Source organism: Trachurus trachurus (genome assembly GCF_905171665.1).
Source record: "Trachurus trachurus genome assembly, chromosome: 8".
NCBI lineage: Eukaryota > Metazoa > Chordata > Actinopteri > Carangiformes > Carangidae > Trachurus > Trachurus trachurus.
Genome location: NC_139905.1, coordinates 22,530,410 through 22,557,959, shown reverse-complemented (window position 1 = coordinate 22,557,959; position 27,550 = coordinate 22,530,410). Strand labels below are relative to the sequence as shown.

Genomic DNA, 27,550 nt, shown 5'->3' with positions numbered 1-27,550 from the left:
TGATTGTAATTATTAACAATGGGTCCATTTCCATTGACTGATTAATGTAGAAACTGCACTAATCTGTCACTCAAGTCACACAAATATCAATTCAAAATGCAATTAATTCAGAAATGTTCCTCGGCAGTGGCAAATGTCTTACTGATTTCTACCATGAAAGATTGCCTCCATTCAGGGCCTCCCATTCAGACACAATAATTCTTCTGTCTTTCCCAACAAGTTATAATAGCCATTTTTACACCTCATTGGGCCCAGAGGCAAAATTATGATAGCACAGTTTTGGAAACTATTGATGCTGTCTGTTTAATTGGCTAGATGAATTAATCCATTTGGAATGAGACGCAGAGAGGGAAGAGGGAAGGAGGGGAGAATAATGGCTTGGCAGCCAACCCGGTGGATGGAGAGATGCCATGGAATGCACATTTGTCACACGAAGCCAAAAATCGCAAAAAACAGTGGATCATGCTTGTTTGTGTGTGCATGTGTGTGTGTGTACACATATGTGAAATATAACTCTACATATTTGTGTTTCTCTGTGCACAGTATGTTTTCTACAAACCCATTTATTAGCAGCAGAGCGGCACCGCCATTATCTGAATCAGGTGTTGTAGCAGCGGCTGACTGGCAAAACATGACAGATAGTTTTCCTGGGAAAAGAAAAAAGAGAAAAGAGCTAATGCTGGGAACAAAGAGGGTGGTGCAGTGATGGAGCCATTGGCCGCTCGCTGTGTGCGCGCATGTGTGTGTGTGAGCCACATCCCGGTCCTCCTGTGGTCATCATTCAATGCACCACACCTGGAGTATAAAAGCCTGTCTGCTGTGGCCAAATGATCCTGCCAGAGGGGTTGGACAGACACAGGAATGGAGAAAGAGAGATAAAAGGGAGGAGCGGGAATCATGGATTTAGGGGTGATGCAAAATGTGCCAGGGGGAGGAGATTGATATAACCACATACTGTAAATGTGTGTAGGTAAAAGAAAATAAACACACAAAATGAATGGAGGGAGCTGGAGATAGAGAGTGAGAGAGAGGGAGACTTAGGAAGGACAGCCAAATGAGAGGGAGAGGATGGAGAGGCTGAGAGATAGATGACGGTGTTAATGTAGGTTGCAGGGGCGCATTGTCTCCACAGCTTCAGGATGATGGAGAGGAGGTACACTGTCAAATGAGGGATATGAAATTCAAAAAGAAAGTAGAGAAACAAAGGAAAAACCAAGACTGGAGGAGAGGATGAGGCTAAACTGGAATTGAAATATGACAAAGAACAGATAATAGAAAGAACAGGTAGGAGAGGCTCATTGTGTGTGCCTGTTGTTTTACTTATTGCAAAACAGTTTCCCTCTGCTGCCCAGTCTGGCTTCAGTCCTGATGCATGATATCAAAGCAGTTTAACGTCACCCTGCTATTAAATTGATAAAAGTTAGAGCCAAGGACACCCCCCACCACACCCCACCCCCCTCCCTCCTTCGTCCCTCAAACCTCACCCCCCCATCACAAACCCAGTCAACCCAAAAACCATCTCAGATTGTGTAACTGGTAGACACAAACCGTTGCAGTGTAATCACTCTGTTATATGGAGGCCACAAAGAGACTATATAAGCGGAAAGTTCCTCTTCAGGTTGATTCCCTCACTTTGACTGTGAAATGGAAATAAATGATATTTGATTCATATAATGGAAGATTTTTTTTGTATTTATTCATAACTTTTTTTAAATGTAAAATATTTGACATAGTTATGCATTTTTTTTCTCATCTGACAAAATTTGTTTGAAGATCAGGCCAAAGAATCACAGAAAAAAAAAAACCAACCTGCAGCCTCTTTCCTTGCTCATCATTCGACTGTACAACAGCTTGCTGCTACGAAGCGTTCATCTACTTGTGATGCAAAGCGACACCTGCTCATTGAGGCACAGCATCTGATCACGTCCCGTCTCACCTGAATAGAGAATGTGGTGCGATGATGAAATGAGAGAAAACCATCATACATCAACCATGGCGAGACTGACAGCTGCCAGCACCCAGCTGAGAGAGAGAGAGATGTTTCTCCACGGAAAGAAAGAAAGAAAGAAAGAAAGAAAGAAAGAAAGAAAGAAAGAAAGAAAGAAAGAAAGGAGATGTTGTCCACAATTGAAAAGAACAAGTGAGAAAAAGAGGGCAAATACAAGGTGATTAAAAAAGCAGGGGGGAGGACAGAACCTTCATTCCCAAAATCTCGAATCCCTTTGGAAATCCTCTTGAAGACAACTAATTGGTTGTGAGTAGCAAATTTTCCACCTGTGTCAACGTCAGCTTGCTTTGGTGAGGAGAAGTTTTCTGTCTGTGGAGTAACTTTAATAACTTGACGTGTGAATTTCCTCTCTCTGACCTGAATGAGAAGGAGTGCAGGCTTTACAGGATTTAAAAAAAAAGAAGAGCAAGAGAGATAATGTCAGGGAGCCGTGAACAGTTTGCCCTCTCATCGCCCCGTCATCAGAGCAGCTGAATCACTGTCATCGGCGAAGGAGGGGACCTCGGTCCTACTACTCTTTCTCCTTCGCCCCACCTTCCCACTTCACTCTCTGCTCTCCGTCTCATCTACGCCGTCCCCTCCCCCTCCCCTCCAGCAACACATGCCTCTCCTAATTACTCCCCCTGTCCGTCTCCTTGTCTCCCCTTGCCTGTCCTACCTCCCTCCTCCCATCTTCACCTGCCTCATCTGTCACCTCTGATTCCATGTCCTGAGCTTCTATTGGCAGGCGCAAGCTGAGAACTACTACACCACAAATCCTCTGAGTGTGCGTGCGTGTCCGTACAGGTGTGTGTGACGTGATTTGAGAAAAGAAAAAGAGGGAAAAGTGTGTGTGTGTGTTCTTGTACTTACTACGTTGTGAGGACCGGAAAGAGTTTTTAACCAACAGTGAGGACATTTTTGGGAAGTGAGGACATTTTGGCCGGTCCTCACTTTTTCCAAGGGCTGTTTGATGGTTGAGACTTGGGTTAAGCCTTTAATTTATATTAGGTTTAAGTTAGGTTAAGAGTAATGCTTAAGGTTAGGCTTTTGTTTTGGATGGTTAAGGTTAGGGTAAGGGGCTAGGGAATACATTATGTGTCCTCACAAAGATAGCATTACAAGGATGTGTGTGTGTGTGTGTGTGTGTGTGTGTGTGTGTGTGTGTGTGTGTGTGTGTGTGTGTGTGTGTGTGTGTGTGTGTGTGTGTGTGTGTGTGTGTGTGTGTGTGTGTGTGTGTGACCTGAACTCCTGACATCTTCCACTGATGTTGCCAAGCACTGAGGGAAAATGGGCAACCCAAACTGCTGTTGAATCAATGATGAACCAAACCCCAGTGAGGGGACGAGAGGATCAGAGGCGATCGCTCTTAGTCAAACACACCTCCCTCTGTCTCTCTCAGTCATTCACACCCTTTGTTTCCTGCCCTCCTTCTCTCTTTCACTTATCGTCTTATCCGATCTGCCGTCCCTTAATCTGTTTTTGTTCTGCAAGATGACAGAAGTGAAGAATCTCCGGAGTACTGTACATCAGGAAATATTGTATATCCTGCAGCTCTGTGTACTGAATACACACACACATACACATACACACAGTACATAGACACATAAAGCTTTGTGAACGTACTCATAACACGTCTTGAGTTTTGATGCAGACCACTGAGCACTGACTCCCTTGGGTGCAGCAGCTACCCTTCAGGTGGTAACAAAAAAGGTCAAAGTACTGATCATTATTCATCCTCCCAAGCTCTGTGAGTTAGCGATCACAGTCTTTCTTTCATCCTTTCTCTCTTACCCACGCATGCACACACACACACACACACACACACACACACACACACATCCACTCCCTCTATCAAGGCTGACAGTTGTGGAAAGGACTGAGTAGTGAAGCTACAGAGCTGCTATACTGATTGTAAAATGTTCACTCCTACATCATTGTTGTACTTTAGGCTATACAATAATGGGTTCCAATAGTGATTATGTTCACTGTTCAGCCTACACATTAAAGTGTGCACACAGTCTACTGTTGAACCAGAGCACTAACAAATCCCACTGAGGCACATGATCATATACAGTACATGCATGCATACATGCCTACACAAACACTTTTCTGAACCCCTGCGCTGCATACATGTATGATATGAATTATGTAACGCCTCCCCGAGGCTGATGGAAGCCACTGAGTCAAAGCACAAGACAAGACTGTGAGGTCAGAACTGTAAAAGTCACTTAATGGCCACTCTGCGGTTATTATATTATAGGCTTTACTGTATGCGCATTGTGTGTGATTGCAATGTATCAGGTAGCAGGTCAGAGAAGTTAATGTAGAGGAATAATAACTCATGAGTCATGAACTCTATGTGATAAGAAGTTGATGTGGATGCACTGGCAATGAGGAGTGTGTGAGTGTGGACTGGGCCAAAGGGAGAGCCATGGGCTGACACAGTCACATTTGGAGGATGCCGTTTGATCCAAAGCAAGCTATGCATGAAAGCAGGAGGGGAAAAAATGAAGATCAAATTGAATCCTGAGGCTGTTAGACGCTCCTTTTTTTCCACAGCTTTGACAAAACAGTTTCTTTAAACAACTCTTCTCTTCTCTTCTCTTCTCTTCTCTTCTCTTCTCTTCTCTTCTCTTCTCTTCTCTATAATAACTGTATCAATTCGGAAGTTAATGTCCATTGGCCATTAGCTGTGTCACACTGATAACATCAACACCAAATAATTTGCATACCTTGAAACATTGTTCACATCATAATTTCCAACTAATAGTCTTAAATTTGTGACTGTGGTGTCCTATCAAGACATTTCATGAGTTCCTGCTGAGGAACAGTGAGAGGAAGTCTCTTCGAAAGATATTTACTGTAGAAGAGACTTCACTGTTTCACTGTTTCCATGAATGGTGCACAGTTTGTTTAAAGCGCTTGGCGACACCTCACCCAAACTGCACAATTATAAAAACTACACTTCGCAATATATCTGCCTTCTATAAAATCCACCTCAGCTAGCTGTGGCTGAACTCATTTTAATCCAAGAATTAAAATGAAACCATTTTCTCTTTTTGCAGGGCATCATATTAAACATGCTGTGGCATTTTCTCATTACAATTAGATAAGAAAGACTTTGCTTTTCTGGGCTGCAGAGTGGGGGTGGGGGGGGGGGGGGGATCACTTAATTTAGCCACCTTTACTGTCAGAGCTGCTGGATGCAATGACAGTCAACATCTCAAAGTGCAGGTTAAATTAACGTGCTTTTAGTTTTAATCAGTTCATGGTGTGGCTGTAGCCGGTGTGCACTAAATGAGTCTAACGTGTCACGCCGTCGTGGGACATTAGCAAAGAGTGGATCGATGCACATGGGATGCTGGTGCATTAACTTGACTTAATTATTGTCTCTCGAGTGTTAAACCCAACCTCCTCCCTTCCTGCTACACATGGATACACACCATAAATGGTATGTTTCCAGTTCATTAGATACTGTACACTACAATTGCTAAAATGCAGGCTAATACAACTTATTAATGTTGAGAGGTTTTGCTCTCTATAATCATTCAGTAAGATGTAGTTTTGGCGTCTATTGAACTGTTTAAGTTGTCTTTATAATTTTGTCCACCCAATACAAACAAAGGTTGGCGACTGTGTGAGCTGGCTAACATGGGTTAGACTTTAAAAGTCAGCTGTTTTTTTGTTTTGTTTTTTGTTTAATTTACTTGATATTTTGAGTTAACATGCTAACTACCAAGACTGTGCTTTTGAAAAGCGGTGAAAAGCAGCTTTTCGCTCAGCCAGACAATAGCTTATGCAGTCTTGTAAGCTAAATAAAATGAGTTGAAAGTTATTGCATTGTAACTGTACACTTTACAGCAGCAGTCTCTTAATTTTGCATCAGCTGAATTCATAGTCATAGATGTTGAACTACATAAAACACAACGTGTCAAAGTACTTTCACAAGTGCACACACATTAGGGACATAGATAAATGAGCTCAGAATTGCACTGAGGCCACACACACACACACACACACACGCGCGCGCTATTCTCATTTAATGTACACTAATGCCTCCAATTTAACGTTTCATTGATTAATGGATATAATGATAATGGTCCCTCCTTCCTGCCTTGCAGACTGGCTGAGGGTTGTCCAGAAGATTCCTTCACCCGAGCGAGTCCTTGACTGAAATTAGATTTCAGCTGCAATGCGGCTGGCTTTCAGTGCACAGCCAACTGTTAGCTGGTTAGCATAGTGTGTGTTAATGGACCATTCACTTAGGACTGACTCTTGCACTTATACTGTCCATAAAGAGCAAATAAAGTCGGACATCTGCAGAATGAGAGTGCAGCACAGGTGCAGGTTTCTTCCTGAACGCCGGCCCTGATATCATTCTAATGTTTATATAATGTGAAGGATTTAGTGGTATGGTGACACCAGTTTGCCCTTGGATTAAAAAAGGAACACATGAACGTCAGGCCGTCTGTGTTGGTTATTATCATAACGTGCAGATGTGGCCATGTGGCACTGATGTAATTCAAGCTTGAGAGGATTTAAGGGTGGAGTAATCCTCAAATATTTTTTCTTTTTTATTGCCTGACACTAGTGATTTGTTGGAATTCGATAGACTTTACTGCGCAAACGCCACACGTACCATAGCAAACACATTTCCCTGTTCACATTGAACTTCAAGGTCAAACACCTCTTTGATCGTTTTCACAACATGTGTGCATATAGGCCTACATGTACAGCTATTGCATATGAGGATATTTGCATGCTTACATGTATGAACTGGCAAACTTGTGTAGGTGTTTTTGCAACTGAGAGTAGGAGGAAGGTTATGTGTAACATAGATGCCTTCATATGTGTGAGAAGAGATTTTCCTATTTATTTCTCCCCCTCATCTGCAATTGTCTTCATTGCAAATGCTGTAAATCTCCACACTGAACAGAGTGGACTATCCTCCTGCTTGTAGAAGGGATTTCCATTCCAGTTACTCAAACTTTTCAGACTGCTGATCAGACATAGCAGATTATTGTTCCTCACAACAAATAGTTTCATGGGATGTATCAGACATATGTAGGTTAAATATTAAAGTCCCAGTCTGTCATTTAATTACTGTTTTTCCTTCCTGTCACACTGTCATGATTCCCATTGTGTTTGTAGCTAATATGATATACATTTGAAGACAGAAAAGTTAGACCCAACCACAATGGACATCCATCTAATCTAACAATCATATCTATGAACTATGAATATATTCTTTTAACTATAAAGTCAAAGTCTAACAAAGGTTTTTTTCCACATGGTCTCTCATGAAATCCCTTTCATTCTACCAGTTTTCCAATATTATCTTTTACAGGCATTTTTCGACGCACAGGCATTACCATATCGAACATAATTTAGTCATTCCACTCCGGTGTGAATGATTAACAATCTATTTTTCCTTAAAAGTTGTTTGTTACATTCCAGCTCACTGTCTCTGACTTTTCATGTTGATGATCAAGGAGCCCATCCCATCTTCTATTTTTTTCCACTGAAAATTGTCTAAATGTCCTCAAATGTGGTCAAAAAGTTTTGTCTTTTTTTTCTTGTCCCTCTCTCTCTATATATATATGAACACACACCCATTCTCATATCTCAGTACTCGAGCTCATTTTGCTTCTGAAGTCACTCTCAGCTCTTCCCAGACACCTGTTGCCAGGGTTCACACCACTCTGTCGGCCAAGACCGGCACCAGATACTGTGTGAATCACACAATCGCCCCACAGCTCTCTACTAGACCCTGCGCTTCACACTGTAGCTCTGTTCAGCATTCCTAGTGTGTGTATGTTTTTGTCTGTGTGAACTGTGTGTTTGTACATCCATTATTTTTATATACGTACTGTATGTCCTGGGCGTTGTTGCTTATGTAATGATTGTTATGTATGTAGTGGATAATACACACATGAAAGAGCAGTTGGCTTAGCACACCCTACAGAATATAATTAAGATGATGTTTTCCACACACCCAACAGCAATTATTACAGTAGGTGACAAGAGAACAGTGTAATAAATTAATCTTGACCACACTTATCAGACTTAACATAGTCACATCTGAGTTGCATCTGCCACGTTCTAATTCAGCTAGTGAGGATGGCAAAATAAAGTTTTAGGCAAAAAATCAACTCTTACAGTAAGATCCCCTGAGCTCTAAAGCCACAGACGGACAGTAATGATCTAGACTGAGTTTTTAATGAGTCCACTTTAGCATGTGGCTTCTAGTGTCAAAGAGCGGCTAGCAGCACTGCATTACACTGCCTGTGCATGACAGCGTGAGCAGCTAGAATCAGCAGCATTAATCCAGTGCTCCACATGTGTCTAAACAGGACGCCTTCAGGCACAGTTTTGAGTTCTAGGTCAGCCTAGTTTTGGAAGGCGTCAGAGCTCAATTCACAATTACTGTGGTTTGAGCGTAAAATTCAGGAAAACTGACTTGGACAGTTGCATGTATGTGTGGTGTGATTATAACAATGAGCCTGACAAATTAAAATAGGAACTTACCTGTTCTGTCAGACGAGAATGAGACATACAACTGCAAAAGAAAACAGATGTGAACAGGCCATTAGTTGTTTTTCAATGAGCTTGATGTCACTGACAAATCATACATCTAAATCTTATACATGAATTTGACAGTATGACAGTGTATTAAACTGCACTTTTTCCACCATGTTCCAACTCCACATTTGAAGATCATATAATAAAAAAAGGCAAAATGTGTAAAAAAAAAAAAAAATTATAAATAAATAAATAAAATCAAATAAGGCTTTAAAATTATAGCTCAGCACAGGTGGAGAAACTTCCAAACTACCAACACAGTCATGATGACAGTGTAGACATATTGATGATAGAGATAAAGATGAAAGTGATAAAGTCACCTCTGAGGACAACAAGCCAGACGCCTCATGCCAAGGAGGGTTCAAACACCAACCTGATAGATTATCCAGTCAGTTCAGACCAACAGAGAGATGGACCGATAGATGAATGACAGACCGACGTCAGTACATCTTCCTCCCTAAACCACATCCAACAAATCCTCTTTTCCTATAGGCAACGTTTGAACTCATCCATTTGCCCTCCATGATCTTATCTTCTGTCTGTCAGGGCATCTCTGTGTGTTTTTACACCAGTCCATCACTCTTTCCGCCTTCTAATTTTCTCAGTATCTTTGCATCTGTGCTGCTCAACATCTGTAGACCCTGCAGCGATGAGTGTTCCTTTGCATCAAATGTACTTGATCTGTGAAGCTTCATATCTTTACAGGATCTGATTATATAGAGTAAGAGGAGGAATATTTGTTGAGATGTCCTGGTACTTACACAGAAAGGAAGTGATTTAGCATGTGGCTCTTGCTGCACAAGCATCCAGCAAATATACGCACATGGACACACACACACACACACACACACACACATTCACAAAAACAGACAGCAGATGAGATTGGATTGGATTTCCTATTAACAGGAATGATTCCTCTCCCATCTCATTCTCATTTTGCTGTCAAAAGACGACCCCCCCCCCCCACACACACACACACACACACACACACACACACACCCCTTGCCTGTCTATCTATCTATATGCCACCTTTTCCATTTTTCTTTTATTCTCATCTGTCTTTTTTTCATCCATCTTGGTTTTTTCTTGTTTCCGTCACCATTCTCAGTCTAGTCATTTTTTCCACTCTGCACCTTTTCAATGTAAGAGAGACAAATGGGGGGAAAAAAACTGCTGATAGACAGTAATATAGTAGTGCACATGGAGACAAAGATGAAGCCATAGAACAGCTCTATTGTCTTTTATATCTCCTTCACAAATACTACAGTACTTGTGTGTGCATGTCATGATAATTCTTCCATGGGTTTTATGTTCCTTGTTATGTCTGAAACAATGCATAGAGTTGATAGCATAATAAAATATGTTGCCTCACATCAATACTGGTATACTAAAGCATTCCCAATGACATTATTTGCGTAAATGAGCCACATCAAAATGTTTTTGAATTTGAACAGTTTTTGCTTCAAAAGCACTTGTTCCTGTGATATGCACTTACACTGAAGTCAATACTTAAGCTTTTATTCCATGCAATGGTTTTTCTATCATGTCTTCCTCCTTCTGTCATGTCTTTGTCTCCCAAGCTATAGTCATTTCGTTGAAGTCTTAGCCCCGTGCTGTTCCAAACCAAATTAATTGAGCAGATTGACTTTATCTGGATAAAGCTAAACCTTGTGAAAAAAGGAGCTGATGCTGGCAATCTGTTCTTACTGCATAATTTGAACAGATGTGAGGACAAAGATTTCCCACTGTGTGTGGAGCAACTGAGGTCAAACACCTGTGACAAAGACATGTGACCTCAGTTCCCATTTTAATGCAATGCAGGCATTTAGCTGATCTTCTTACTCAATAACTTAGGAAGCAAGTAAACAGGATGTAAAACGTGGGATTCTACTTTATATTTAAGCCGTTTAAAAATAACAAATGTCCTAAGTTGAACCAATGTGTGCGTGGGAATACTTTGCATAATGTTTTTTTCCTTAAAAAAGGAGATCTCCTAAATTTGACTAATCCTAGTCCAAAATCATTTCCAAAACAAAAAAGCCTGTCTACAAACAGTGCTGTATGAATGTGTGTGTGTGTGTGTGTGTGTGTGTGTGTGTGTGTGTGTGTGTGTGTGTGTGTGTGTGTGTGTGTGTGTGTGTGTGTGTGTGTGTGTGTGAAAAGGTGAATGCGACAAAAACAGTGTAAAGTGCTTTGAGTGGTCAAGCGCTACATACAGTAAGTGCAAGCGCAAATTTACCATTTAGTCCATTTAGTTTAGTGTGTCATCTGCTTAGCATGCTAGCAGCTTGTCATAGCTACGAGAATACAATCTACAAAGATGATATCAGGTGACAACAGCACAGAAGGATGATTTGTGAGATGTGATGTCAAAGCCAAACGATGTGCTGTATGAGCCCAGGGGTAGGAAAAGGTTTGAGTCCCTCATGTGGAACAGGATAAAGGACACGGTCTCCATGAAACTTGATCGCCCAGATTATTATTATTAAGCACAGAGGAGATGAATATACTGCAATCAAGTGTCAAAATGTTGTTGTTTTTTTAATTTCTAGGATATTTGTGCCCAGATTTCAGTAACCAAATCAAAATGTGAAGAAAAAACAACCAATGGCTAAAAAAAAAAAAAAATTATATTTCGGTTTCTCTCTGCTACTTTCAAACAGATTGACACTGTGTCAGCATTATATAGACTTACCTGGGCTCAAGTTCAAAGGCATCTCTCTCTGTCTCCTGCCTTCTCTTATTATAATCCTTCTTTCTTTCCTTTCCCCTCCCTTGAATACATCCTTATACTCCATCTTATCGATCGTCACGAGAAATTCCCTTTGTTCTAAGTTATAGGAAGAATAGAGTAATGAACATGTAGCCTCATTTCGATTCAAAGCCTATGCTGGAAAAAGAGAGATCACCCATTTGTATCTCAAAGGAAGATAATGAAAATTTTGAGCTGACATGTTTGTTCTTCACCACAAATTATCTGTCTCACAAACTCAAGTGAGACACTCTCACAGGAGAGTCTCAGAGCAAGCGGTGCTTATTTGTGTGGTTAACCATTGATCTGGTGATGGGTTGCTTGAGTCCTGATGGAAAAACAACTCACATTTACTCTGTAAATGAACTAGTGAGGTAGGTTGTGAATTTCCCCTTTAATATCCCAGTTGGGACAATGAACTAACTCTCAAAGCTATTTGAGGCCATTTACAAAAAATCAATTTTAATTGTGAGTCCCATCAGTAATCACACAAGCCAAAAGGTTTTTTTTTTTTTTCAATGACAATGATATTCAAATAATGAGATAATATGAAGCAGTGGGACAACCGTGACTGAGATTCTGATGCTTCTTGAATTTTATGTTGGTTATTAAACATGCTCTGTTACCATTGCTAAGGGAGAAGCAGGCAACCAAAGTCTTAAAAGATTTTCCTTGTGTCTCTGGTGGATCCGTTTGATGTTTTTTCTTGTCATGCAATTTTTTCTCTGCTTTATTTTCAGTCATTTTGCTTTCTCACCCCCACCCTCTACTGGTGTTCATGACCCATCAACCATCAGCACTCTCTAGTGTGATCCATATTTGACATCTGGCTCTCTAGCACTTTACTTTGGTCTCATCCCTCTGCTTTGTTCTGTCGACAGTCTCTTCTTTCATTCCTCTTAATTTCTGCTCTTTCATCACGCACCTCTGTATCTTCCTCCCAGCAGTGCTTTCCACTACTCCATCACCTGCTTCTCTCAATCCCTCCTTCCTCCTGCTGAGCCCCTTGTCAGGCCTGCAAGAGACAAGGCACATCATGGGATCGAGACGACCCCCTCTGTAGCCCTTTAGCTTCTCTGAGGGGGGTGAGAGAAGGTGATAAATTTAGAGTTTAGAAGTGCGTTGGCAAATAGATAGTAGGAGGGAGAGAAACACAAGGTTGCATCAAAATGCGATAAGGATACTTGAGGGAGAGATGAAAGAGAAATGGCACGGGATGGTTAAAACGATTAAGGACTTTGAGGAGAAGCTCTTTGAATTGGATAGGGAGTGATGTCCCAGTATCAGTTATCCAAGGGGAATACAAAGCAGAGCACAGAAAGAGACAGAGAGAAAGTTTCAGATTTATATAAGTTCAAATAGCTATACTGTATGAACAAAAAAAACAGGACGTATGATTGTTTCAGTCAGCTTTTTCACAGTTGATCTTCCAGCTCTATGATTTATGCACAGGCAGCCACAACTATTTGGCTACAGTTAGAACAAGATTATCACTTGGATTAAAAGGCACAAACAGTGACTATTAGAATAAGATCATTGATCCACCATGATCTCCTTGTGGCTGTGACATTCATCAGTGTGAGACACCCATATGGCAGGTAGCAGGAGTAAATATTTAGTGAAATATTTACTATTAATAATTAATATTTACTAAAAGCTAAAATCTCTATGTTGTAACTCATTTTGGAGGTGCAACCAATTTTAATTTGTTAATCTGTGAATCCCTTCTTACTAATTCTTAAAATGTTACTTAATTTGCATCAAGTGCAAATCAGATCTAATAATAACACTCAGCAACTTTATTCAGCATTGTGTTTTTTCTAAATACTCACGTACAAGTTTGTACATGGTACTGGAGTACATTAACAGTTCTGGAAAAATATTTTTTTTAAAGTAATCAAAATGTATATTACATAATACGTATTATATCAGAAATCTGTAACATACTCAGTTTCATAAGGAACTGTTGGTTACATACATATTGTGTCATATTTCCCCAGTTGAATGTGTTTAACATGCAGCAGCAGTGGGGCATGTTTGGTTTGCATTAGCAGTGAGATAATGCAGCGCTAACATGGTGTTAGGAGAGTCAACAGTAAAGCACTGAAGCTGTTATCACTGAGATATAAGCAGTAAATCTGAGGTAGTTAAATGCATAATTTCCTGTGCATAAGGAGGTAATTTGACTGCAGCACACGTATGGAGTACCCCACTACTGTAAATGCATTGGATGACTATTTCGGAAAATCTTGTAACCAAATTGAAACCTTTTTAGGCTATACAGTAAAATACCTGTCTTATAATTGTTCTGATGGGGACAGTCAGTAGAATGTAGAAGCTTCAACAAAGCATTTCATATCACAAAGATAATAAATCTTTCTGTCTGAATAAACATCCAACATCAATGAAAAGTCCATCATAAAACTGACAGCTGGCTCATAAATACATTTCCTTGACAGTAACTGAGATATTAGCACCTGTTGTTTTACAGCAGAGAACACCAAACCCTATTTTAATGTCTCACACACTGTCCCCCTCACCCGCACAAGCACACATCCCTCCCTATAGAACTTGTTTATGGTTTTCACGTACAGACAGTAGCCTTTAAATCTTACATTAGCCTCTAGCAACCACTGCTTCCTAAAGGTCAGTGTGAGAGGGTCCTCAGTAATACCACTGGTGGAAACAGCTGATGTATACTGTGATCTATAATCACTTCACATCTATAAGTGAGTCTGTAAAGGGATTCCTATGTTTGGGCGTGATGCACTATCCCAGAAGGATGTATAGCCTGCCAGTGTTTTACTGTTGGGGTCAGCAATGAAGAGCAATAGGGGCCCATTGCAGGCTCTTTCTTCTTTTAATTCCAGTCTAAGGGAAAAAATGATCCAAATGGAAGTTACTGTGGAGAGTATGAATAGGTGTCTATCCTCAAATAGCAGTAGCCAACAAAACCTAAAGAAAGCGTTGGTCTTATTTGCTTATTGTTTGTGTTTTTAGATGTTTATCGGGCAAGCTAGATGGGTTACTGTATATGTGGCTAGCTTACATTGAAGTAGTGACTCTACATTCTTTTAAGCGTTAGAGGTTACATTGAAAAGAAAAACAAAGTTGTAATAATTTGCCAATGGCAAAGTAGGCTATATGGACCAGACCTTGGGGCAACGACTCAAACATATATTGAGCCAGAAGTTTAATTTCACTACTGTAGCTACCTGAGACCAGGAGGCCATCATACTGGAGGCTACCTTCACTCAGCAGCTTTGTCCGTGTCCTTTTCTCTTAAAGGTGTACAGAAAAGAAAATTGAATTTAAGCCCACTCTGGGTCATAAAATTAGTGTAATAACTCATCTATCAGACGATGTAGGCCAAACTTTGTGCAAAATTCTATTTTTGAGTAAATCCGGGATGAAAGTGTGTATTTTAGTGTCGTTTTTTTTTCGCATTGGATAATGCAGGCGCACGGATTATACGTCAGCCTGTACACGATTCACCAGCCACTGATATTGGATCCGTAATCCGTCATTCAAACGTCTGACACGCACACACACACCGAGCTCGGTCTCGCCCCAAGCTTTGAATATCCCGCCCGCTCGATAACGAGTCGACCAATCAAATTCGTTTTCCTTACTCGGGTAAACTCGTGTTGCAGCTCGTGACAACTCGGCGCAACAAACAGGACAAACGGCCATTTCTGTACACCTTTAATAAGTGAAATCATACTGTATTAAGATACAAACATTTCTTAGCTCGGCTGCCAAACTCTTATCACTTGTTGAGGATGTTGGCTTTTTGTTGGGAAATGCAGCCACAGCCTCAGTCTTTTAGCACACTATGATGGCCAGCATACAGTTCATATTCAAAACCCTTTCCCTCATCTAGAAACATTTAAAGGTCTGATTACATTTTCAACCAACCCCTGGGCTAACATTAGCTTAATTAGCTAGATAGCCACAGCTACTTAAAAGCGACAGTTGTCATTTAATCTGTGAAAATCCGCAGTCTCTGAGTACCAAAAGGTAAGTCTGCTTTCACTGAGATAACCATCATTCATTTCAAACAGCCTAAATGATGATTGAAGCCTGACAGGTGTAGCAACAGAAACTAAGACAGGTGGTTAATGCGGTTTTCATTTTGCTTATAGAATCAACCGAAAGTGGCTTTACATTACAAACATGTATAAACGAGGTTTCAGATTAGTGAAAGTGCACCAGTGGTAAAGACGGAGGAGCTCAACACCGTATAATTTGTCATGGATGATGTAGGATACCTTAAGGAGAGGAATAGTAGATGAGAATTAAAGGTGGAAATTAAAAGTTTAAGAGACAAGAGAGAGAGGGGCAAAGAGAAAGAAGAGGGAAGAGATTGGATCAGAGGAGAAATTAGAGGACACAACAAGGCCCCATGGGTGGAAGGTGTGAGAAAATAAGTTGGAGAAATCAAATGCCTGGAAGGGGGAAGGATGGAGGATTAGAGGAGGGGAGGGGCGAGAAAGGGAGAGCATAAGAAAAGAAGTCATGACTGGAATGAGAGGTGGAGATTTATGATTATTAATAGTAGTGTTTGATTAGCATGAGTGTAGTCAGGAAAACGATATGGACAGAGCTAACATCACTGGCCCCGTGCTGAACTGGGCTCCCATTTTTATCCTAAAATAGTTGGAGTGGCTACGTATAAAACAGAAAGGGCAGAGCTTCTGATCTTTCACTGGACGTCCCTTTTGCACCTGGCCCCTGTCCCATCTCAGCCAGTAACCAGGTAAGAAGACAAAGAAAGCTTTTCAGGGTTGTAAAACACTGTCTTTTTGTTTTACAGTGTGAGGTTTTAACATAAAAATGGCCCATTATTGGATAGTGAACAGCTGATATTGACACCAGTAGTTGTAGCCTACTGATGTGATGTATCGATGAAATAGGGGGAAGTTTAATTCACCTTCTTTTACAAGCTCCTCTACAGAGAGAGATTAGATTTAGATAGAGAAGACAGTACATCAACAAGGTAATTACTTTCTGATAGCCATGCTTTGCTGCCAAAAGAGGAGACACAGGCGTAATTTTGTTGAAGTGCTTACTTGTGATATCTTTCAAGGTCAAATTTTAATTACACCTAATTGAATACAGTCTCACGTCCATGCTGCAGGGTAACTTCAACCATCAAAATGCTGATGTAGTAAAAGATATGAGGCTCCTTTTGAAAATGCACTAATAGTGTGGTTATAGACACCATGCACCATGAATATTTATAGACAGAATGATATTTAAGTAGATGCTGCCTCAATTAATTAATAAGGAGGGTGCGTGATATTTTGTTTGTGTGTGACAGTAAAATATGTTTGTGTTATAACTCTCTTAACGCTGGTGCTTTCAGTGAAAGATTAAATGGAATTTACATCTGTAATTTGTTTGGTAATACTTTATGCAAATATGTTGTGTGTCTGAATGCTCAATGTTGCTACATCTCAGATGTGAGCTATTTTAGAAAGTTATTGAAGATACCAAGTGGGAGTGTGTAACCATGACAGGGCGTCAAGCACATTTAAAAAAAAAAAGAATGACTGTAATATTTGTTAACATCTAGCCTACTGGATGGATTGCTTTGACATTTTGTACACACATTCATGTTTACCAGAGGATGAATCCTGACCTTTTTTTTCTTTTAATTAAATGTCTTAGCTTTTGGATGATTTAGGATTTAGAAAAGATGTCCACATGTCATGCAGTATAATACTGGAGCCTACTTTGTTTTTAGTGCTCTAATAATTATACAATTAGCAAAGGCTGATCCTCTCAACATCATTCTTTGAGCATTGTCATTGTGAACACGTTAGCATGCCTTACGCTTAGTGCCAATTAACAAATGTAAACATTTTAAAGCAACACTATGTAGGATTCACGGTAGCTACTGGTAGCCTACTCTGGGAAAGACACAGTAGCATACAGTTGCTCTTCTCAACCAGAGAAGCACAGTAGTCTATGTGAATTTGTTGCAGTCGCCGGCATCATTACCAGTAGCTACCGTTGCCGTCACCGTGCCGTGCTGAGCAAAGCACCAGAGGCTCGAGGGAGGTTGGTCGGCCGTGAAGCCCAGCACAGGGCGGGTGAGAGGAGCAGGGAGCTCACCATGGTGTTCCTACCCGCGCAGGGAAGTTACATAGTGAAATTTCAGCCGACGCAACACCGCTCAGGCTGCAGTGATGGCACCATTTATCCTATTAACCATTATTCTACCACTTCAGTGAGTTTAGAAATATTATTTTAAGGTCGAAAAACTACATAGTGTTGCTTTAAATATGATGATGGTAAAAAAAAATTCCACCAACATTAGCATAGGCTATAGGACATTTATTGTAGCTCCAAGAAGCCTGTCTTGTTTTTGCACATTCCACAACAAATTAGTTACACTACGCTTAAGAAAACTTAGAAACAAGTGATTAAAATAATCTTGTGAAAGAGAAGTGCTGGGAAAAGCAAGTGAAAATATAAATGTGGAATAGCCTACATTTGCTGACTCAGTCACACAGACATTATTCTGAACAGCTATGGACACACACCCGCAGGGCTATTGTTGCCAAGCTGCGACTGTGTGGTTAAGCTATGCTGTGCTGTACCTGTACCAGAGGATTAGACAGTGGACAGTGGTGATAACAGCCGCATGATCCCCAGGCCTCAGCACTGCTCTTATCGAATTCTGTGCGAACATGTGAATTTTTGTTTTGTTTTTGAATCATTGTAATTTCCTCTCCCTGTCAGTAGCTCTATAAAATCAGCAGACTGTGTAATGCACAATGAAAATAGAATAGAATAGAATAGAATAAACTTTAATGTCCCACAGGGGAAATTTGTTGTGGACTCAGTGCATGGTAAAAAAGCTGCCTTAATATACATAAAATACATAAATGACAGTTGACATGTACACACACACTCATGACACACCCAGTTAAGGGTTAAAAAAGATTAAAAAGTAAACAAACAAACAAACAAACAAACAAACAAATAAACAGACGAGCATCAGTTATTGCACATAGATAAATAGATAGATCTGGCTACATTACCATCAAACTTATTAGAAGATCAACTGTGCAGGTCGGTGGCAGATCTGATAGAAAGCTTTAAGACAGAGGGAAATCTCAAATCTCGAAAACGGCCTGTGAAAGTGGTTTGTCTTCAGATTTACTGTACAGCTAGAGCAGCTAGATCACATATTTTCATCTTATGTGACAAATGAATACATCAAATGTCAGACTGTTACTGCTCCACTATGTTTTTTTAATATTAACCATTCAAATCCACTCATGATACAGAGAGTAAATCTACCATTTCATTGGGAAAAACAACAACGTGAAATATCTCTAAAGTCTATAGCAATAATGTATTCATGGCAGCAGCGCAATCAGTACCCAGAGTCACAGAAGAATAACCTTTCATGACAGCAGATATCGCAATACTGCTTCACAACTCAGTTTAAACTTCAAACAGCATCAACTGTTTATTATACTTGATGGCTCATTGCAGCATAAAGGGGGAGAACTCAACACACAATACCATCAAAGCCTGTTTCTGTCAAGGACAAGGGTTCACTGTGGTATCTCTTAACTATCACTCACTCCGTCTGTATGTCAACACACATTCTTCCCACCGTTTCACAGATTCACCAACAGACATACGCACGGTGGTCAAAAAGAGCACGAGCTGCTCGGGTTTCTTGAAATGCAAGTACATTCTTCTTTAAGCCCCCCACCTCTTCACCCAGTCTGCCTGGCATCCTTTGTAACATATATAAACACTTGGATACGCACACGCATATTCACACACTCATGCAGCTGTTACAGTAGACGGAGGAGTTGGCAGTTCTGCACTGTGCTTAGGTTTCCTGCACCATGACTGACCATCAGTGTCTGGGGACTTCCCATGAAGGAAACCCCAGTTTCACAAAGGTCGGCCTCATGCAGGACGACCATTGACAACCCCCAAAACCCTTGAAGGTCTTTGTTTTCATTAGCTTTACAATAATCCTTGTTTCAGTCACTATGCCAGTCTTCACCATATCTTAAATTGAAAAAATAACTAACAGATAAAAACACCCGGTAACAAGATCACAGATTGGCAATTCCATATTGAAGAATTCAGAGTTTATATCTGGCTTTGTTGCCTATTTTGTTGCCTCAGCACTCTGCCTCAGTCATGAAAAAGTGGCTTTCTTGTGAATTTAAACAGTGGGTAAATCCACACCTCAGGGACATTCTTTCAAGAGTGTAGAAATCAGTGCAGGGAAGAGTAAGAAGAAAAAAACAAACAAGGACACTGAGGGCGAAACACTTGATCCAGCAAAGATAGTGGTTATAGGCGATGGCTACAACTGAGCAGGAAGTGCAATGCAGCAGCAATGCAGTGCAGCAGATAACCTTGGTGGAGTCTGACTGATGCTTATATCACACTTACTGAAAGTCTGATGGAAAATTTACAAAGAAAAAAAAATCGCCTGCAAAAATACTGACGCCTTGAAAGTTAAAGAACCTTATTGGTTATAATTACACCGAGCCATTTTACAGCCTGGCCGTACCAAATAATGTTTAAGGGTTTAATCATGTGGATCTGTAAAATACTGACTGCAGGGAGTGTTTTCAAAAGATATACACTGTATATCTACTGGATCAATGGAAGAAAGCCCCGAGGGCTGAAGACTAATAAGAAAATACAATCAAAACTCTAAAGCTTTACTCCAGAGAATTACCAGCACGGCCGTATTATCCACTGATCAAACAGGGATTGATTTTCTTGATATTACGTTGATATATTAAAACTTACTTGGAGATCCCTCTAAGTTATTAAATTATCAGCTGAACAGTCGAACCACAATGTCCTATGAATTTCACATTATGTAGCTCGGGTACTAGAGGGGGCTCAAAGCTGAATTGCTCTGATGTACTGTACATGTGTGTGTGGAAACGTGCTCCTGTTCTGCCAAATAGATAGAAAATATCCCACAGCAGCTCTTTTTCTGTCTAGAACTGTAAGCTTGGCAAGAAATTGGAGTGTACGACCTCCGTCTCTGAAAGAACTCATTAAATAATCTAAATTCAAATGTAATGACTTGATCCTCCTGCCATGAATCAGCTCACCACAGGTCCTGAAGGTGAGCTCATGACTAGTGCCAGTGCAAGTTTTACATATCCTTTGTCAGAAAACACACAGATTTAAAGGATTAGTTCAACAATTTAGGAAATTTGACTTCACTTCTGTGCTGAGAAAATATGACATGACAGCATATGTCATGTTTACACATTAGTATCAGTCTCCTTATCTAAAGGAAACAAAAAACTACTTCTAACAGGAGAATATGTGGCTTAAGTGAAGCTCTGTGACTTTCCGCTCTGTATGCATTCAAGCATTTAACACAGGGGAAACAAAGCAACTCAGATGGCTCATTGAGATCCAAAGCCTGCAGAGACTGATGTCGGATCAGCACAAAAACGTTACTGGTCGTTATATGCGTTCCTCTTAATAAATCAATGTGGCTTACTTCATACAGTTCCACTGGCGGCACGCTGACTGAGATACCTCTGTGAATCAATCTTATCCTCCTCATTTCACGGTGAATTGTTTCTTTTCCCCTCAGACCCCTCGGTGATAAAAGGTCAGAGAGGGAGGTTGTGCTTTTCTAACGGTAAAAGATTGCCTGTGTGGCCACTGGCCACACAAGTAAAGCAGCGTTCAGTATCGATCTGTGTGTGCAGCAGTATGTTAGTGAAGTAGATAAAGCCCAGCTCATACATCAACTGTGAGCTGTGGTTAACACCGTGTCTCTCTGAGGAGTTTATTCATACAACACTTTCTATAGATTCTGGTTAGTATGAATTGTGTACTATCAAGCATATGTCACTGTATCACATTAGGTCACAGTGAATGAATATTGTATATGATATTAATAGATAATACCGTCGAATGCAGCCAATTAAAAACAAAGTGTGGCAGATTATGAGGCAGATGATGTTAGCAGCTACACCGCTTCGAGGCATGATGCAGCAAAGTGGTGAAGCGTGAGCGATGTGTGCGGGTGGAGATGTACGGGCAGCTCAGACTGTATTTCCAACAGTGAGAAGGACAGAGCGATGATATTGGCCAGCTCAGCGTTTTTGTGCAGCACACAGGGAACAACAGCGATGATGATGATGGTCCAGAGAGGACGGTGATGCAGTGTCATTACTTTGACCTTTCTGCTAAACGTTTCACAAATCTCCGCTTTGCATCGACATCACACTCCAGGTTAAAAGATTTTTAATCTGTGAAGCGGTGCCTCAGTGGCTCACCTGGTAGAACGCATACCAATTAGCCTCTGCATACCGTTACTGCAGCAGCCTGTGGTTCAAAATCCAGCTCAAAACTATGGTTGCATGTCATCCCCTCTTTTCTCACTGTTCATCCAAATACTCTAAATATGCAAATAATTATATAGTGTTTTACACAGAAAAACGTAGGTGAGTGTGTGTGTGTTTATATATAGTACAATATGTAAGTGTGTAAGCTCTAGAAAACTGATCCTTGACTGATTGTTTAGAGGTTTCCTTCAGAGTATCACAGTGACCACACTGGTATTGGGAACACTTTGTTCCACGCTAAAATATCTTGACAACTATTTGATGCACCGCTATGAAATTTGATGCACATTCACAGCCCTCAGTGAATTACAGTCACTTTCCCTCACTGATCTCCATGCAATCCGGGTTTAATCATAAACTGATCTGTAACTGATCTACACCTTAAGCTTTTTTGAATAGGAAGCAACAACCCACAGCCCAGTGAGTGGTGTCAGTGTGTGTGCGTTTAGTTTCGAGGCAAGGTTTCTGTGTGTCAGCCTACTTGAAATAATGTCAGTCCCAAGCAAATCCCTATTAAGGTTTGCCAGACCACAATGAGTAGTTGGGGAAATCAGAGCACCACATCCTCTAATCCACACGTCACTCATTCCTTCTCTCCACCACGGCTCTCCCTCCGCTCCGTGTGTGTGTTTGTTTAGCTGTGTGGTCAGCATTGTATACATGCTATATAATGTGTGTTTGAAATAGCAACAGTGGTGAGGAGGGCGTCAGTCAAAGTCAGGAGAAGGTGACAACCTCATATGCAGCGATCGGGTTCAGTCGCGCACTCAGGAGGTAAAAAGCCAGCGCGCTGTTAAGTGCCGCACTCACCTTTCATAGTGTGAGGTACAAGAAGATTTTCTGTCTGGACTGGGCTGACAAACTGAATTCTCCTGTGGTATTTCAGACACAGCAGAACGCTCACACGGCCTGTTAAAGCCCTGCTGACTTGGCCTGTGGCCCCCGAGCCCTGCCATCATCTGTAACGGCTCAGTGATATCATGCAGATCAAATGGAAAACACCGACATGGACACCACACTGGCCGTTGTCTCAATCTGTCCCCAGTGCACTCAAATATTTTCTGTAGTTTTAATAAACCTGACACCATGTCCCATAAAACCTACAAAAGATCTTTTATTTCCTGCTTCTCTCAGTATAGTCACTTTTTCCACCTCCCTCCCCTCTCTCGCTTTGTCACTCCTTGACTGTCACTAATTCATTTTGTCATTCACCACCTCCTTCTCACATGTCCTGGTTTCCTGCTCCATTTCTAGAGTGTCACCAGTGCAATACGAGAATGTCTCTGAGTTGTTGCTCTGCTCGCCAGCGACCTTGTTTTTAACCTTGTCCCCTCTCTGTCCTTCTCCTCCTTCTTTGTGTCCTTATCTCTTTTCTCCAACAGCCAAGATGGCAATGAGCAGCATCCTCAGCGCTGATGAAATCAAGAAAGCTCTCGATGCATTTGCAGGTAAAAAAAAAAAAAAAAAAAACAACCTTCCATAGATAAATCAGAGATCTATACATTACCCATGAGCCGTTGTTGTTGTTGGGAACAAAGCACTATAGGTCCTGCAGACATAACCATGGAGGCCATACTGACCTCTCATGTGCCCTATGGGAGCATTGTAACAGCTGCCATGGTTACAATGATAAACACACAATTATGGTTACAATGACGAACTCAGAGTCATGGTTGTGAAATTATCATGACCTTATATTGACTCTTGCTCCATAGCAACATCACCTGACCGTCTCTACAGCCACTTTACCCTAAAATTTGGTTCTTCATGGTTCAAACCTTTATTCATAGCTGACTCCACAACTGTAACTTCCTCTCTCCTGACATCAGAGCGACGAAAGTCTAAAGTATTGTTACAGAGAAACATGATCACATCTCCTCATTTTACTGTTAAAGTCCAATGAGACTTTGTCCTATTTCTGACTTTGTGATGAGGCTTTTAAATCATCTCTGGTATCTCCTTTTCTTAAATCGTGTTGTATACAGTGTTATGTTCCTATAGAAAAGCATACTAGCCTTACTGTGACTGCTATATAAATAAAGTTGATTGGTGTTATTGTTACTAAATTCATCCAAAATCGAACAAATTTAAAAGTGAATTGATTTAAACCTCAGGCTGTCTCATGTTTTTTTCCAACTCCACAATCCTTGGCTTCCAGCAGCACATCATGTAACAGAATTTTAAAGTGTGTTTTGAGGTTTCTTGCCAAAATGCAATGGGAGTTTTTATGTACACACGTTTTCACTCTTGACTTTAAGAAGCAGATATTTTATTCATTAGTGATTAAAGAGTTTCATGTCGATAAAGAGCTTCACCTATGAATCAAGTGGTGCTACTTCGGGTAAATTAGTGGGATTGTATAAGGGAGACAAGATACAGGATTAAAGACATGGACAGGCAAAAACTGGTACTAATAACTACTTTCTATAATCCCCTTTACACATACATACCTCTTGTTAGTGTTCTTGCATAGGGTAGACAGACAGCGGAGGTAGTTAGACTCAGTGACCTAGAACTGATGGGTCCTCTGGCAAACACATGTTCTCGATCTATAACTGTAACACTCTTTTATTACGAAGCAGCTTTCTTACAATTAATTTCTTTGCCTTTGGGCCTCATAACCCTAATCAACACAGGACCAGAAACTTTCAGCCAATTAGGATGACTTCTAGAGTACTTTCATGCCTCAACTGACTTGTGTTAATGAGAATGAATGATTTCCATATGTGGGATTTCAAACCCATTATCTCTGTATGTGTAATAGAAATATGTGTCTTTAAACAAATGAGCATTTTTGGAAACATTTTGAAGTTTCAAAGTGTTTGCAAACTCTGAAATTCTTTGTGTTCTTGGGTTGTGTGTGCAGTTGCTGACTCCTTTGACCATAAGAAGTTTTTTGAGATGGTGGGACTGAAGGCCAAGTCCTCTGATGAGGTGAAGAAGGTCTTCACGGTGCTGGACGCCGACAACAGCGGCTTCATAGAGGAGGAGGAGCTCAAGTGAGACAAACATACAAACAGTCAAACACAGCACAGCGGCAACAAATGATCTCACTGCATTGTTACGTTAGCAGACGCATCAGACATTAGCATTGTGTGACGCAGGTCCCCTCTGCTTCTCTGTCTCCAAACAGATTCGTCCTAAAGGGTTTTGCCAAGGATGGCAGGGACCTGACAGACAAAGAAACCAAAGCATTTTTACAAGCAGCCGACAAGGATGGAGATGGCAAGATTGGAGTCGATGGTAAACACCAACATCAAATTCCATTAGTGGGCGTGTCACAAGGTCACGCAAAGATACACACAGCAGCACAGAGAGAGAGAGAGAGAGAGAGAGAGAGAGAGAGAGAGAGAGAGAGAGAGAGAGAGAGAGAGAGAGCTGGCTCTAAATCAATGTCCTTACATCCAGGAGATCTTCCATTGTTGATTTTGATCACTACACCAAAAGAGGCTGAAATTAATTCTTTGCCATCTCAGTTTGAGATAATTGACCTCACTGTTCAGCTGATTGTTCTCTGTCCACATTCATAACCACAAAATCAATCAAATTTCATTCTGAATATGTTTGAGTCTGTCTTGTCTTGTAGAGAGACAGACAGGAAGGTGACACATTGTTAGTCTGACTTGGCCAATGAAGGGACTGTATGTAAATAACTGTTGTGGGGAGTGGTGTGGTCTGACTGTAAAAACACAACATTCATTCATTCATTCACATTCAGGGTTACTGACAAAACCCCTGGAGTGGAAATACCAATAGCCAAAATTAGGGTAAACATAATAAATGTCCTGTTTACAGCAGCTGCTCTCTGGTTTAGAACCATAAGCTACTAAATGAACAGTTATTACCGCTGTCACTGAATAGCATAACGGTGCACGGACAGCAGCTCTGTGGCTGCACACACACTTCAGTGTGTCTCTTCATTTATTAGCAGGTTGGTTTGTGCCAAATGTGCATTAAATCATAGGTTAAATCAGAAGTAAGCGGAATGTTTGTGTTAATATAAGTCTTAAATAGTTATATCTTCCGACGGCAATCACTTACATAGAGTGTTTGGTCCGAAACACAGGTCTGTCAGTCACTCTGCTCTGCTGTAAGCCGAGGAGAAAACTTTCCTTGTATCCTACAACCTTTATCCAATGAGGAGAGAGAACGGCATAAAGGGGCGGTCCTCTCTGTGTGTGCAGCTAAGGGATGCGCGTGAATGTGGTGACGTAGGGACGAGGGCGGGGACTGCTAACTCCATCGGCTGACAAGAAGTTAGCCAAAACGACCAGATCGCTTACTTCTGCTTTAAGTGAAATAATTATGGTTTTTGAGACAGACTGCATAAGGAAAAAACTAAACTTTATTGTTCAGGGAGTACACAACACCCTGTTTTAATAACGCTAGAAAGACAAGCAATAAAATATATGAAGATTTAATTACAGTGAAGCTTTCCTAGTCCCAAGCCCCCAACTTTACTTATACTTAACTATTGAGTTTTGTAACTGACGAGGAGACTAACTTTTACTGTGGTGGATTTTTAAATGTAGCTAGCTTACAGAAAATAACTCATATGTTCTGAAATATTTGTGTTTTCATCTTCTCTTGCAGAATTTGCCACCCTGGTGAAAGAATAAAGAGTCACCCAGTGTGACTGACTAGCGCTCCCAGATCCCCTCCTTAGTCACCGCCACATCCCGACACCCGCTAAGCCACCTTTTTGTCCCTCCCCAGCACCCACACTTCACCATCCGACCCTGATGCCCAGCCCACTAGACTGCAGCTAATTCCTGCTACACGCACTCCTGTGTGCGACCCCCTCACACCCACACACCCTCAAACACCCCCACAAGCTGTATTCACCCTATTTATTTTATCCTTTTTATACAAACTGTTCTTGTTTCTGTTTATGTATAGAAATAAAACTTGCCTGCAGGAATAAAACTAAACATTTTAAGGCTTAAAAGTAGATATTTACAGAAAACAGAGATTTTAAGAGAAAGACCCTCATTTCCTTATCTCTTTGTTTTTCTTTCCTGACACTTTTCCCTCACCTTCATTCTTCCCTTTCCCCCTTTTTTCCCCCCATTCTTGCCTTCTCTCTGTCAGTTTCGCCTCAGGCATCGTTCCCTTCCTGCATTTGCTCCCCTCTTTCCCCCTCCTACACCATCACCCCTTCCACGCATCTATCTATTCAAATCTATCCATCCATCCCTTTCTCCTCTGGTAATGAGCTGTTGTAAAACATACCAAAAGAAGAAAGAGGTCAAGCTGTGAAAGAATAAAATAAAATGAAGAAAACAAAGCCTCGAGAACACGACTCCTGTGTTAATTCCTCCCTTTGATGTGATTCTCTTATCTGACTCCACACTTTCAAGTCGGGCTCCCCCCTTTCTTCTTCCTTCCTTCCTTTTTCTATTTCGCTGTCACTTCTACTCTTATCAAGCACAACAACTGAGGCATATCTCCAGAGCGGCCTAATAATGTATGAAGCGGTCTACTTTAAAAGGTTTTTGTCTTTTAAGAAGGTCAAAATTATTCATTAGGACTGGCTGTCATCAAAGCTGTAATGGGGGAAAATAAGCTGCATAAAAACAAACTGTGCGGTCACAGATCACTGAGGAGCCTCTTTTTGCCAGCATTTGCTTCAGTCCACATTACATTATGAGTCTAACTGCACTGGAGGAGAAAAGGGAAGAAGGAGGCCATGCTATTCCCCTTGCCAAAGAGTCTTTATTCATATAGCGCCGTGCTAGTTTATCAGAACCATGCTGTCAAGCCATTAGCAGAATTGGATTCACACTGAGGTTCAATTTGGGTTAAATATCCCCAGTGGAGGACCCAAACAGGCAACCAGGGAATCCTGGT

At 40.9% G+C, this 27,550-nt stretch overlaps 1 protein-coding gene across 1 annotated transcript; it reads left to right on the top strand.

Annotated features, from left to right (window-relative positions):
• The first annotated feature begins 16,038 nt into the window (after positions 1-16,038).
• On the top strand, positions 16,039-26,898 carry pvalb6 (parvalbumin 6). The gene is made up of 5 exons (XM_083977471.1): positions 16,039-16,083; positions 23,083-23,148; positions 24,567-24,699; positions 24,834-24,943; positions 26,294-26,898. Exons 2-5 carry the CDS (start codon positions 23,088-23,090, stop codon positions 26,317-26,319), a joined length of 330 nt encoding a protein of 109 aa, XP_083833597.1. The 5' UTR covers positions 16,039-16,083; positions 23,083-23,087; the 3' UTR covers positions 26,320-26,898.
• Positions 26,899-27,550: the final 652 nt, after the last annotated feature.

Bases quoted from the DNA above. Each gene is read 5' to 3' on its own strand.
- pvalb6 (XM_083977471.1), top strand. From the start codon at position 23,088: ATGGCAATGAGCAGCATCCTCAGCGCTGATGAAATCAAGAAAGCTCTC. The intron at 23,149-24,566 runs GTAAAAAAAAAA...TTGTGTGTGCAG, and splicing joins AGCTCTCGATGCATTTGCAG to TTGCTGACTCCTTTGACCAT. The intron at 24,700-24,833 runs GTGAGACAAACA...GTCTCCAAACAG, and splicing joins ATAGAGGAGGAGGAGCTCAA to ATTCGTCCTAAAGGGTTTTG.